Source organism: Chlorocebus sabaeus, chromosome 15, assembly GCF_047675955.1.
Source record: "Chlorocebus sabaeus isolate Y175 chromosome 15, mChlSab1.0.hap1, whole genome shotgun sequence".
Lineage (NCBI taxonomy): Eukaryota > Metazoa > Chordata > Mammalia > Primates > Cercopithecidae > Chlorocebus > Chlorocebus sabaeus.
In genome coordinates this window covers 22,360,267-22,372,558 of record NC_132918.1, presented here as the reverse complement: position 1 = coordinate 22,372,558, position 12,292 = coordinate 22,360,267, and the positions used below count along the sequence as shown (strand labels likewise).

The 12,292-nt window shown below is 38.3% G+C and overlaps 1 protein-coding gene across 1 annotated transcript in view; it reads right to left on the bottom strand.

Moving 5' to 3' along the window:
• Positions 1–12,292, bottom strand: part of WDR49 (WD repeat domain 49) — a 183,541-nt gene that overhangs the window by 14,520 nt on the left and 156,729 nt on the right. Inside the window, exons 16-17 of the mRNA XM_037988593.2 lie at positions 11,656–11,765; positions 7,220–7,366 (exon numbers count right to left, since the gene is read on the bottom strand). Coding sequence (XP_037844521.2) covers positions 7,220–7,366; positions 11,656–11,765 — 257 coding nt within the window. The remainder of the gene's footprint in view (positions 1–7,219; positions 7,367–11,655; positions 11,766–12,292) is intronic.

Genomic DNA, 12,292 nt, shown 5'->3' with positions numbered 1-12,292 from the left:
TAACTTACTGGGGATAAAACTGTAATTTTAAAGGTCCTAACATGATGTAGAAGGACCAGGAGTGGAGAACAAGCATGAAGGGGCAGATAAGATGAGAATATGCCCAAATGTATTGCCCAAACTTTTTGATGCCTGCTCTGTGATGACAGACTCAAGCCTACAATGTCTCCTTTGCTAGCTGGCATGCTGTTGGCTAAGGGGCAATGGAGAGACACTGGAGGAGAAATGGATTTGTCTTCCAAGTTCTAGTTTCTCTGTGCTCCTCTCCCAAGAATCCTGCCCTGCAGTTTCTCCAGCACCAGGCTCTTATAGGATGACTTCTCCAGTACCAAGCTCTTGCAGTAGCTTTTCCAGCACCAGACTCCGGCAACGCAGGTAAGGCTTCTCCAGAACCCAGAGCTAGCAGTTTCCCCTGTCAGCAATATGCCAACTATCTGGTACCACTCCATGAATGGTTTTCCATAATATCCTTGACAAGCAAGAGGCCAACTGTGTGACTCTTCCGTGTGAACAGCCTCCCCTGTACCCTCTTAATGGGTTTGCAGTAAGTTCTGAAAAACAGCACCTTCCTATGGATAGTTTCTCCTGAAACCCTGGTGGTAGATTTCTGGTAAGTTCCACATACAGCATCTCTGTGGGTTTGCCATTCAGTGAGGCAGCCCTGGGATGAGTAGGACTCTTCCTTGGTCAATATATCTCAGGCCTGGGAAGTAGTGGCTGCTCTTTCATTTTCCTATTCCTATATTCCTTAGAGTTCTGCTTACTTCTTACTAGTCAATTTTCTATAATACGCATGCATCAAATCTAAAATCAGAAGAAAAATATTGAACTTAATTCTAAAACAGGCCTATCAACTATAGTTTCTTTTCAGTTATCACTTCTTTTTTCTTTCTATGATGGCTAGTTTCTTGGAAAAGTGTCAGCTTTCTTTAGTACGTGTCCCATAGTCACCTCCATCTCAACATATCTTAGAAACTAATGTCATTTTCTAACTCTATATCATCTTCTTCTGTATTTCCTCTCTCAGTGATAGTCTTTTTACTTCAACATAGTTACCCAAACTAGAAGACTGATTGACATACATGTATTCATCTCTTATTGGGTACATAATCCTTTAAATTCAACCTCCTTAATGTCTCTCAAGCTAGTTATTTCCTTTCTAGGTTTTCCTCATCTTCAAAATCATAATAGATATCATCTAGTGAATGGTTAGTGTGCTAGCTATTGCGCTATAATCAACCCACATAACTCTAAGAGGCAGGCATCATTATCCCAATTTTACAGATGAAAAATAAACTGAGACTTAATAGGGTGAATAATTTATTCAGATATAAACAAATAGTAGAAGGCGAAGTGATGACTCAAAAGCAGAGAGCTGACGCACACAAGTTCCCATTACTATAATATTGCTGCCTTCAGTCTAGCCCCATCAGACTAATGTATCTACCACAGTTTTCAGAACGCTTCTCTAAAATGCAGATCTGGTCATGACACTTTGTTTTAAACATTTCAACAGGAATTTTGTTTCTGGATAGGATTTAATAGGTAGTTGCAGGTTATCTTTCTCACTGCACCAGATAGGAAAAAAAAAAAAGATAAATTACAAATGATATGTTTAAAGCCATCAGAAGGCTGTGGAAGCAATGATGACCAAAATAACTAATTCCAGAGATGGTAGGGCCCTTCCTAGATGAGCTAAAATTGCAAGTATTTTCTTCTTTCTGAGGATTTATTATGTTTGGGCATTGCTAAGAAACAGACCTGCATTCGACTGAGAGACTCTATCAAGAAAAAGTAAATTTGGAAGTGTTTTGATGGCTATGTGGGTTGGTGTGATGTATTGGAATCTAGAGAAATGTCAGAGTTTGGTCCATCTTTCCCATAGGACGTTCTCTGAGCCCTGGGGTGGTGTGGGAGACTGTGGATTGGACTGGAAATGCAGAGTAATGTTTTTTGCAGTTTTGCAGTACGTGGGAGACAATACCCCACTAAAAGGAGAAACCTAAAACAGACATTTGAAATCAGAAGTGGACTAAGCCGAACTAAACCTGTACCTCAGCACTGACCCGGCGCAAGTCCTAATTAGATTAAGGTCATCAGCGTCTTATTCTCTCTGCTGAATTAAGGAAAGAGTGAACGGATTGCTGAGAGAAAATATTAATTTTGGTGTCTATAGATCTTTTAAATTTTCTGTCATATAATAAAAAATTACAGGACTTGTAGAGAAGCAGGAGAAATGAGACTAAAAACCAAGAGGAAAAAAAACATGTATTAGAAGCAACCCAAGGATTATCCAGATATTGGAGTTAGTCAACCAGGACTTTAAAAATTACCATTATAAACATGTTTCAAAAACAGAGAGAAAAGATGAACAAAATGGATGAAAAAAATTTAACTGAGAACTATAATCTGTATAAAAGAGATTCAAGTGGCATTCTAAAACTGAAAGTATAAAAATATGTGTGTATATATATAATTTCAGATATACATAAATGTATAATCTGAAACTGGGAACTGATTAGATGGGTGTAAAAGCAGACTGGTCAATATAAAATATACAAACTGAAGCCTACCTAAAGAAATAAAATGTTTTTCCATTTTATTTATTCCATTATTTAATTCCACTTATTAAAAGAGCATCAAAAACATTTGTGATATAATTAAACAGTCTAGCATATGTGTAATTGCTATTCCATCACAGAAGAGAGCAGGAATAGAATAAAACATAATTTGGATAAAGATAATGGCTGAGAATTATTCAAAATTGAAGAAAGATGCATTCGATAACTTTCTATGAACCCCAAGTAGCATAAATACACACACACACACACACACACACACACACACACAAAACAGTACTTAGACTCATCACAGTGAAACATCTGAAAACCAAGGCTAAAGAGAAAGATTTTAAAAGCAGCCAGAATAAGATGATTCAATAATATTAAGAGCAGGATTTTAAACAGAAACTATGGATGCAGGGAAATATGTTAACTTTAAAAAGTTGAAACAGCAACAATAACAACAACCCTGACATCTAGAGTTTTAAATCCAATGAAAATATCCTTCCAAAGTCAAAATGAAATAAATGCATTTTTCAGACATCTAAAAGCTGAGAAAATTATTCACAAGCAGGCCCATATTTTAAGAAATTCTGTAGAAAATTCTTCAGACCAAAGGAAAATAGTCTCAGATGAAAGCCTAGTGTCACAAGAAGGAATAAAGAGCACAGGAAAAAGCATTGTAACTTCTAGAACAATCACTTTAAGAATAATACAAATAAAAATAAACATTGAAGAAGTAATATAGGATATAAAATGGTAAAATTCAGAATGATTAAAATATTTCAATAGCTCCCTACTTCTGATTAAATAAATGTCAAAGTCCTTAGTATAGTTTACTAGATGCTCCATTGCCCCCCACCTACCTGTCTAGCCTCATTTTCTTCAAGCTCCTTCTAGAACCCAGCCAGTAGCAACTACATGTAACTCCCTTAGCACACCATATTATTTATACCACCTTAGAGCTGCCTATACCACTCCTCTACCAGAGTATCATCCCTCGCTTTTTTTTTTTTTTTTTTTTCCCCAACCTGGCTCATAGCAACTTAACTTTTAACATCTAGTTCGGGTATACTCTGGTTTTCCTGAAAAGTCATCTCTGGATTTTCATGTGTTCCCATAGTATGCAGTATGTATCTCTATCACAGCCCTTGTTGTAGAATATAATTATTTGTCTATTTATCTATTTCCCCACTCCACTTCGATGTCAAGATCTCTGAAGGCTGGGTATCTACATATTATCTCTGCATCTTCAGCATCCAGCACAAATGCTACTATATGCAATATCTAGCCTAGGAAAAGCTAAATACAAGAATGAACAAACATTATTTCAGTATCTGCTTGTGAAAGACTCTATGATATCACAGAATGTATATACAATCTGCTTCAATCCTCCAGAATTTTATTTGTAAATGGCACACCAGTACCTCTAACTTAACACATTCCAAACACATTTTACTTTACCTCTACTAACACGTGTAAAACTCAGTTAATGTCTCAATACCTGAAGTCACTCATTGTAGCCAACTTGGATTCATTTTGACTTCTGCTCTTTCCTCAACCTTGATATGTCCTTCCTCACTATTTCCTTGTTTTCTCCCTCATCTTTGACGTACTCATCCTTTAAGTCCCCGCTCGAATGTGACTGAATTCTTTCCCATGCTCCAGCCAGAATGAGTCAAACTTTTTTCCTGGCATTTTCATGGAACCTCATTGGTGGTGTCCTATGTCATCAATAATCTGTATCTGTTTCTCTCACAAGTTGGTGAAGCTTTTAAAAGAAAATTATTTTCACTTGCAGAAAAGGTAAGTAAGAGGAAATACTTTCAAAACAGGGAAGTAAAGAAAGAAAAACTGAAGAAAGAAAATAAAAAACCAAAAGAAAGAAAACATTTTTAAAAAACCGTGGGGAAGTTACCGGAAATTTTAATAAGAAATCCAGGGGAAAAAAAATTCTCTTTGAAAATTTATTAGAGTCTTTTAGGTATTTTGGTTATTTCTGCCCAGCCATTAACCCCACCTCTTCACCCACACATCTTCCCTGCCCATATGAAGAATTCATGTGTGGCTTCCTTCTGCCACAGATTATATAAAAGATTCTTCATAGAAGCAGGAACTCTCACCCACTGAAGACAGGTCTTTTCTGCTCTCATTACCTGTCTCTCTCGCTTCTTTCCTCCAGCTTTTGCATATTCTCTGTCACCTATTCATCTTTCCTCAATTCTGACTCCATTTTCTGTCTTGGTTTCCTCCTGTATGTATACCTGTATCTGGACTATCTTTACAACCTTGTCCTATGTCTGGATCTTTTTTTACTGGTCGTTCCTGTTTCATGTCTGTTTGTGGCTCACAAGGACAAGATAAGTACTTCCCATATTCATTCTTTTTTTTTCCCCCAACAGGCTAGTGCAGTGGTGCAATTTTGGCCTCCACCTTCCGAGTTCAAGAGATTCACCTGCCTCAGCCTCCTGTGTAGCTGGGACAACAGGCGCACACTACCATGCCCAGCTAATTTTTTATATTTTAGTAGAGACAGAGTTTCAACATGTTGGCCAGGATGGCCTCAATCTCCTGACCTCATGATCCGCCCGCCTTGGCCTCCCAGTGTGCTGGGATTACAGGCATGAGCCACCATGCCCAGCCCCCATTTCATTCTTAAAAGTGAATCATCCTGGTGAAAAATGATGGGATGACAGACTGAAATCCTTATCAGCCACACTAAGAGTTATTTAGAGCTGTAGGGGAGTTTAAACCTTCCCTCTGGAGGTTGGGCAATTGAGCTTATTGAGGTAAATTGAAAACACGAAGATTAACAGGTAATAATATACAAATTTATTAATGTACACATGTGCATGAAAACCCCACAAAATATGAAACTCAAAGAAGGGCCAGAGGGTTGAAGTTTAAATACTCTATTCACAGAGAAGAGGGAAATGGCAAATGGCAGGGTGGAGGAGGGAGGGTGAGAGGGGTAGGCAATTTTACAGGAAGAATAAATACTTTATAGGGGAAATGAATGAGCCCAAGGAACAGAAAATAGCCCAGGACAAAGTTTCTTTGTGCTCTGGGGGAGCTGATGACAAGTTTTAAAAGGTGAGGGGTAGAACTGCACTGTGAACAAAGGTTGTCTTATTTTGCAGGTAGTCTTTTAGGTTAAAAAAGAGTTATTTTAGAGCACCCTCCAGAAAAGTAGGCAATAGCCTGTTTGGATGTGGTGATGACTTTTAATTTCTCCTCTGATAAATAACATTTCCTGGTTGTTTGATGAGATTCCTAGAGAGGGGGTTCAACACAGTTGCATTTCTTTAGGAAGAACCCTCCTCAGTCAGATAAGGGAATTTCAGAGAGAAACCCTCCCTGAACTTGGAAAGGAAAAGCAGAGTAGACAGCAGGAGAAGGTAAGAGAGACTGGTTCTGAAGCCTTTCAATCCACTTCATTCAAAGCACTTAACATGCCAAAGTGGCATATTTTGGGGTATCATTTTCTGAGCCCGCAAAAAAGCCCTAAAGTTCTGGCTTCATTTTTAAGAGAAATGAGCAGAAACCATAGATTACCCACACAAGAGAAAGCAAAGAGAAATTCTAAGAAAATGTTTTTTTTAAAAGAAAAAGAAAAAAAATACCTGATAATAATTAGACTGTAAACTATGGTAATGAAGTATGACAGCTGTACCTTGCCTATAAGTAGAATTTCAACAACAACAAAAATGTTGACCAGCTGTTCTCCCTTTCCATAGGCACAAAGCAAAAAGGAGACTCTTAAACTTCCCCTACTGTGGATATAAGGAAACACCTTTCTACTGCAAACATTATTATTTCTCAAGGATGATGCTGAATCCCAGCTCAGAGGATTTTAACAGTTTTGAAACCACAGATCTCAGATGGCTTAGTTTAATTCTGATTTTTTCTGATTCTTACAAGCTGAAAACTTGAACTTTTTATTAATTATTTTAAATGAGCTTCCCTGCAGTGTCCATATGCTTTCTGAGTGCTTCACTGAGAATCAGGTTGTGTTACCCATTCTCCCACAGGGCCCTTCTTTGCTGGAAGAATTTTTCTACAGAATTATTCCTCAAACTTTTAAGAACTCAGAAGACTATAATAGTCCGAAAAATAAAGAATTATTTTGTACATCTTGTTTCTATATCTTTAGACATCATTCACTTATAGTTTCTAACTTAAGCTTTCTTGTCTTCTCATCTCATTAGCCTAGCTCTGCAGCTGGAAGACTTTAAGACAATACATTTTAAGTCGTCTCTATTTAGAGTGTTTCACATGAAAATAAAACAAGATTGCCAGACACTGTGTTCTAAAGTGGTCTTATGATGGCTTCCTCCAGCATCGGTTTTGAAAATTAAGGTTATTTGGGGAGAGAGATTCTCATCCATGGAAGATTCATGGATACGTGTTCGTGGCATTCTAACTTCAGAAAAGGAACAAATTAAAAATATTCATTTCATATATCCCAGCCTGTTGGCTGTCCTATCTGAGAGCACAGATCAGCAGCTGAACTATAAATCTTAACAGTCAAACCACACTTTGTTTCACGGCAACCTACAAGGCAAACACTTGTTATTTTCATGCTTTTCTACTCTATTTTTAAATGATTAAGTTTCATGAAAAGGGATAGTAGAGGTGTATGATGGCTGAGAACTTACTGTCAAAAAGTGACGGGGCCTCTGGAATTTGGGGACGCTCCTCCTCTGGCTCTTTCCTAAAGTATTTCTCAGGGTCTAGAAGGAAAGCAGGTTTATTCACTTCCGGCAGCTCTTCCAGGACTCCAATGCTTAATGACCTAAATGCACCTTCACAACAGCAGGTTTTAGAGGAAGACAGGGAGAAAAAGAGTACAATATCATTAATTCTTTGGAAAGAGCTAGCACATTTCCAAGTTAACATTTATAAATTTAACCTTCCTATTACTCAGCAGGTACAGCTGCAGTGATCTGCAAACCCTATAAACACAGCTGTTCAAAATAAATCCATAGTGCTTTTTATTCAAAGGAACCAAAAGGAACTCAAGGCTTCCCATTCATTTTTTTTATTTTGTATTTTTCTGCTATTTTCCCTTGAAAATGAATATTCTGCAGTTTTGGAAAAGCTCCAGTTTTTCTTTTATCTACAAGAAAATTGTATCCTTTGTGAAATGGAATCTATTTTTTCAGTGCTTAGTTTAACAAAACATCTAAAATTTTGAATTGGCAGGTACTTTTTAAATAATGTTATCAAATAAACCAGAGTTGTGTTACTGTATTTATTATGCACACAATGAGATGATAGAAATCTATTTTAATCATGCTCTCAAAGGCAAAGTCTTGAACAAAGTGAAAAGAAATTCTCTGTGCTTCATGTAATAATTGGATAATAGCATGGAAATCTATAAAAGCTCAATTTGAGATATAATTTTATGTTTCTTTGTTAGTTCTGTGAAGGTAGGAACGGGGTTTTTGTCATGATGGTGGCTCAGTACCTAAGAAAAGGAAACTAATCCATATTCAGCAGCTGATACGGAACAAGTCTTGTTTTATGTCAGTGGATTTCAAACTATAACAGGCATCAGAATTACCTGGAGGCTTACTAAAACACAGACTGCTGTGTGACCCCCTTGGCTTCTGACTAATGGAGGAAAGCAGGGATGAGGGTCCCATAATTTACATTTCTAGTAAGTTCCAGTTGATGCTTATGGTGCTAGGCCAGGGACCACTCCTTGAAAACTTAATGTGCTATGTCAAATTAAAGAAGAAATCTTTACAACATGTAAGGTATTATTGTGCCCTTAAGACAGATGAGGAAACTGAGGCTTAGGATGCTTTAGTAGTTTGTCTCAGTTCACGTAACTGTTAAATAGCAGACCATGGACTTAAGTTGAAATATGTTTAATCCCAAAGGTTATGCTCCGAGGTATAACAATAACAACATGACTAATAAGATTGTATTGGTTGCTGTAATATGCCAGGGAGTAGTCAAAGTGCTTTACATATCTATCTCATGTAAACCTAACAAAAAATCTGTGGCGATTACTTGGTAAATGGGCATTGAATGTTAACAAATAATTAGGCAGCTTTTTACAGCAACATTTCATCAGAAATTTAGAAATCAACATATCTGCTCTATGAAAGTGTGACATTCCCTTGGACATAAGTTGAAAAGATTATTTTGCAGTAAGTAACATATTTTTAATATAAAATAAAGCTTCAGGAAGGATTCTCATCTATGTTTCTAAACAATATACCTTAGTATAATAATGATTCCTTTGTTTTAGGTTACTGGTCTTACAATTCTTTTCTGGTCAGTCAACAACTAGACTAATGCATTGTTCTGTGTGGCTTCAGGATTTCTGAGAGCAAAACTAGTTTTTATTCATCTTCATTTCTTAAACACTTAAGGGAAAGAATAAAAATTCTGGTGCCATCTCTTCTTTTAGAACTGTATTAGGTACTTCACACATATTTTCTGACTAATACAGTTAGGATATTTGTCCCCTCTAAATCTCACATTGAATTGTAATCCCCAGTGTTGGAGATGGGGCCTGGTAGAAGATGACTGGATCATGGGGATATATTTTTCATGAATTGTTTAGTGCCATTCCCTTGGTGCTGTCTTTGCAATAGTGAGTGAGTTCTCACAAGATCTGGTGGTTTAACTGTGTGTGGCACTACCCCCAACTTGCTCCTACTTTCACCATGTGATATTGCCTGCTTCCCCTTCACCTCCACCATCATTGTAAGATTTCTGAGGCCCTCACCAGAAGGTGGGCAAATGTTGGTGCCATACCTGTACAGCCTGCAGAACGGTGACCCAATTAAATCCCTTTTCTTTATAAATTACCTAGTCTCAGATATTTCTTTACAGCAATGCAAAAATGGCCTGACACAGAAAATTGGTACCAAGAGTGGGGCATTGCTAAAAAGATACCTAAAAATGTGCAAGTGGCTTTGGATCTGGCTAGTCGGCAGAGCTTGGAAGAGTCTGGAGAACTCAGAAGACAGGAAGATGAGGGGAATTTTGGAAATTCTTAGAGACTGGTTAAATAGTAGTAGCCAAAACGCTGCCAGTGATGTGCACAGTGAAGTACAGGCCGACAAGGTCTCAGATGGAAATGAAGAACGTACTGGGAACTGGAGCAAAGGTCACCCATATTATGCCTTACCAAAGACTTCAGCTGCATTGTGTTCATGGCCTAGGCATCTGTGGAAGCTTGAACTTAACACTGATAATTTAGGGTATCTAGCAGAAGAAATTTCTACACAACAGAGCATCAAGATATTCCCTGGCTGCTTCTAATAGCCTAGCTTAGATGTAGGAGCAAAGAAATGATTAAAAGTTGGAAGTTATATTTAAAGAAAAAGCAGAGTATAAATCTTTAGGAAATTTGAAGCCCAGTCATGTGGCAAACAAACAAACAAAAAGCATTATCAGGAGAGGAATTCAAGCAGGCTCTGGAGCAACCATTTGCCAAAGAGATCTGTATAACTAAAAGAGAGCCAAGAGCTAATATCCAAGACAACAGGAAAAAGGCCTTGAAGGCCTTCTAGACAGCCCCTCCCATCACAGGCCCACAGGCCTACAAGGACTATAGCACTGTTCTCCATATCCCTGCTGCTCCAGCTCCAGCTGTGGCTCAAAGAGCCCGATACAACTCAGGCAGCCACTCTAGAGTGAGTAAGCCACAAGCTTTGGTGGCTTCCATGTGATGCTAAGCCTGCAGGTAAATAGAGTGCAAGAGAGAAGGAGGCTTGGCAGCCTCACTTAGATTTCAGAGAATATAAAAAAAAATCCTGGGTGCCCAGCAAGAAACCTGCTGCAGGGCAGACCCCTCACAGAGAACATCTACTAGCACAGTGCAGAGGGGAAATGTAGGGTTGGAGGTCTCATGCAGAGTCCCCACTGGGGCACTGCCTAGTGGAGCTCTGTAAAGAGGGCCACTGTTCTCTGCACTTGAGAATGGTAGATTCACTAGCAGCTGCATCCTACGCCTGAAAAAGCTGCAGGCACTCAACTCTAACCCATGAGAACAACCACAGGGGCTGTACCCTGCAGAGACACAGTGGCAGACCTGTGCAAGACCTTGGGAGCCTACCCTTGGTGCCATTGTGCCCTGGATGTGGGCATGGAATCAAAGGAGATTATTTTGGAGCTTTAAGATGTAATGACTGCCCTGTTGAATTTCAGACTTGCCTGGAGCCTATAGCCCCTGTCTTTTGGCCAATTTCTCCTTTTGGAATGAAAATGTTTACCCAATGCCTATCTCACCCACCCCGCACCCCCACCCCCACCGCCACCCCTCACCACCCATTTTATCTTGGAAGTAAATGACTTGTTTTTTATTTTACAGGCTTATAGGTGGAAGAAGCTTACTTTGTTTCAAATGAGACTTTGAACTTTGTACTTTTAAGTTAATGCTGGAATGAGTTAAGACTTTGGAGGACTATTGGGAAGGAGTGGTTTTATTTTGCAATGGGAGAAGGACATGAGATTTGGAGGTGCCAGGGATGGAATGATATACCCTGGATACTTATCCCTGCCCAAATCTCATGCTGAAATGTAATCCCTAGTGTTGGAGGTGAGGCCTGTTGAGAGGTGTTCAGGTCATGAGGGTGGATCCCTCATGGCTTAGTGCTGTCCTCATGGTAATGAGTCCTCAGAGATCTGGCTGTTTAAAGTGTGTAGCACCTCCCCCACTCCCTCTTGCTCCTGCTCCCACCCTGTGACGTGCCTGCTATTGCTTCACCTTCCACCAAGCAGATGCCAACATTATGGTTCCTGTACAGTCTGCAGAACTGTGAGCCAATTAAACCTCTTTTTTAAAAAATAAATTATATAGTTTCTGGCATTTTTTAATAGCAATGCAAGAGTGGTCCAACACACTGACTTAGACCTTACACTTTTTCCGCTAGTATTCTGTGGGGCCTTGGACAGGTGACTTAATGTCTCTGTACCTCAATTTTCTCCTTTGTTAAATGGGGTTCACAGGACATTACGTTCATGTTTATTAAGGAATAGGTACATTCCCAACACGCAGAGTAGCCATTTGTATTCACACTAATCTATTAAATAACATTATAAAAATACATTAACAACAGAGACTACTTACTGAATGATTTTTTTATAACTTCACCATAATAAGGTTTTTGTGTTTCTTTCATGCAGGTACTTCTTTCCTTATATTTTATGCCTAAATTTATATCTTCTGATGGTCTGACACTGGAATAAAATAAATTCATGATGAAATACATTATTAACCACTGGGATGAAGAGACTCTTTCTGGCTAGATGTATCTTTGACCGAAAAAAAAAAAAATCTATTCCTGTGAACAGAAGTAGTGATATTTGTCTACACTAATCAAGCCATATCTTTTAACAAAATGCCTGCTAGCCAGGTGATAATAGAAAAGAGTGAGAGCCAGAGTGTCCAAGAGTCTAATCAAACAAAGACCCTGTCCCCATAGCATTATTCAGAAGAAAATTTTACAGAAACACATACATTATCCTTGTCTTATTAATAAATTACATAATGAGAAGTAAGCATCAATGCTTTGTGTCAAAGCTTATTTATTCAGTGTTAGGCATGTATCTTTAGTTATGGTTATGGCATCCAAAATGTAAAAAAGTTCAGTATTTTTGAGGCTTTCTCATATGAATTTATAAGAAAACTTTAGTGTAACTTGAATCCATAGAAAGAATTTTTATCAATAAAACATGGGAAATCAAATCATTACATAGTTGTATAT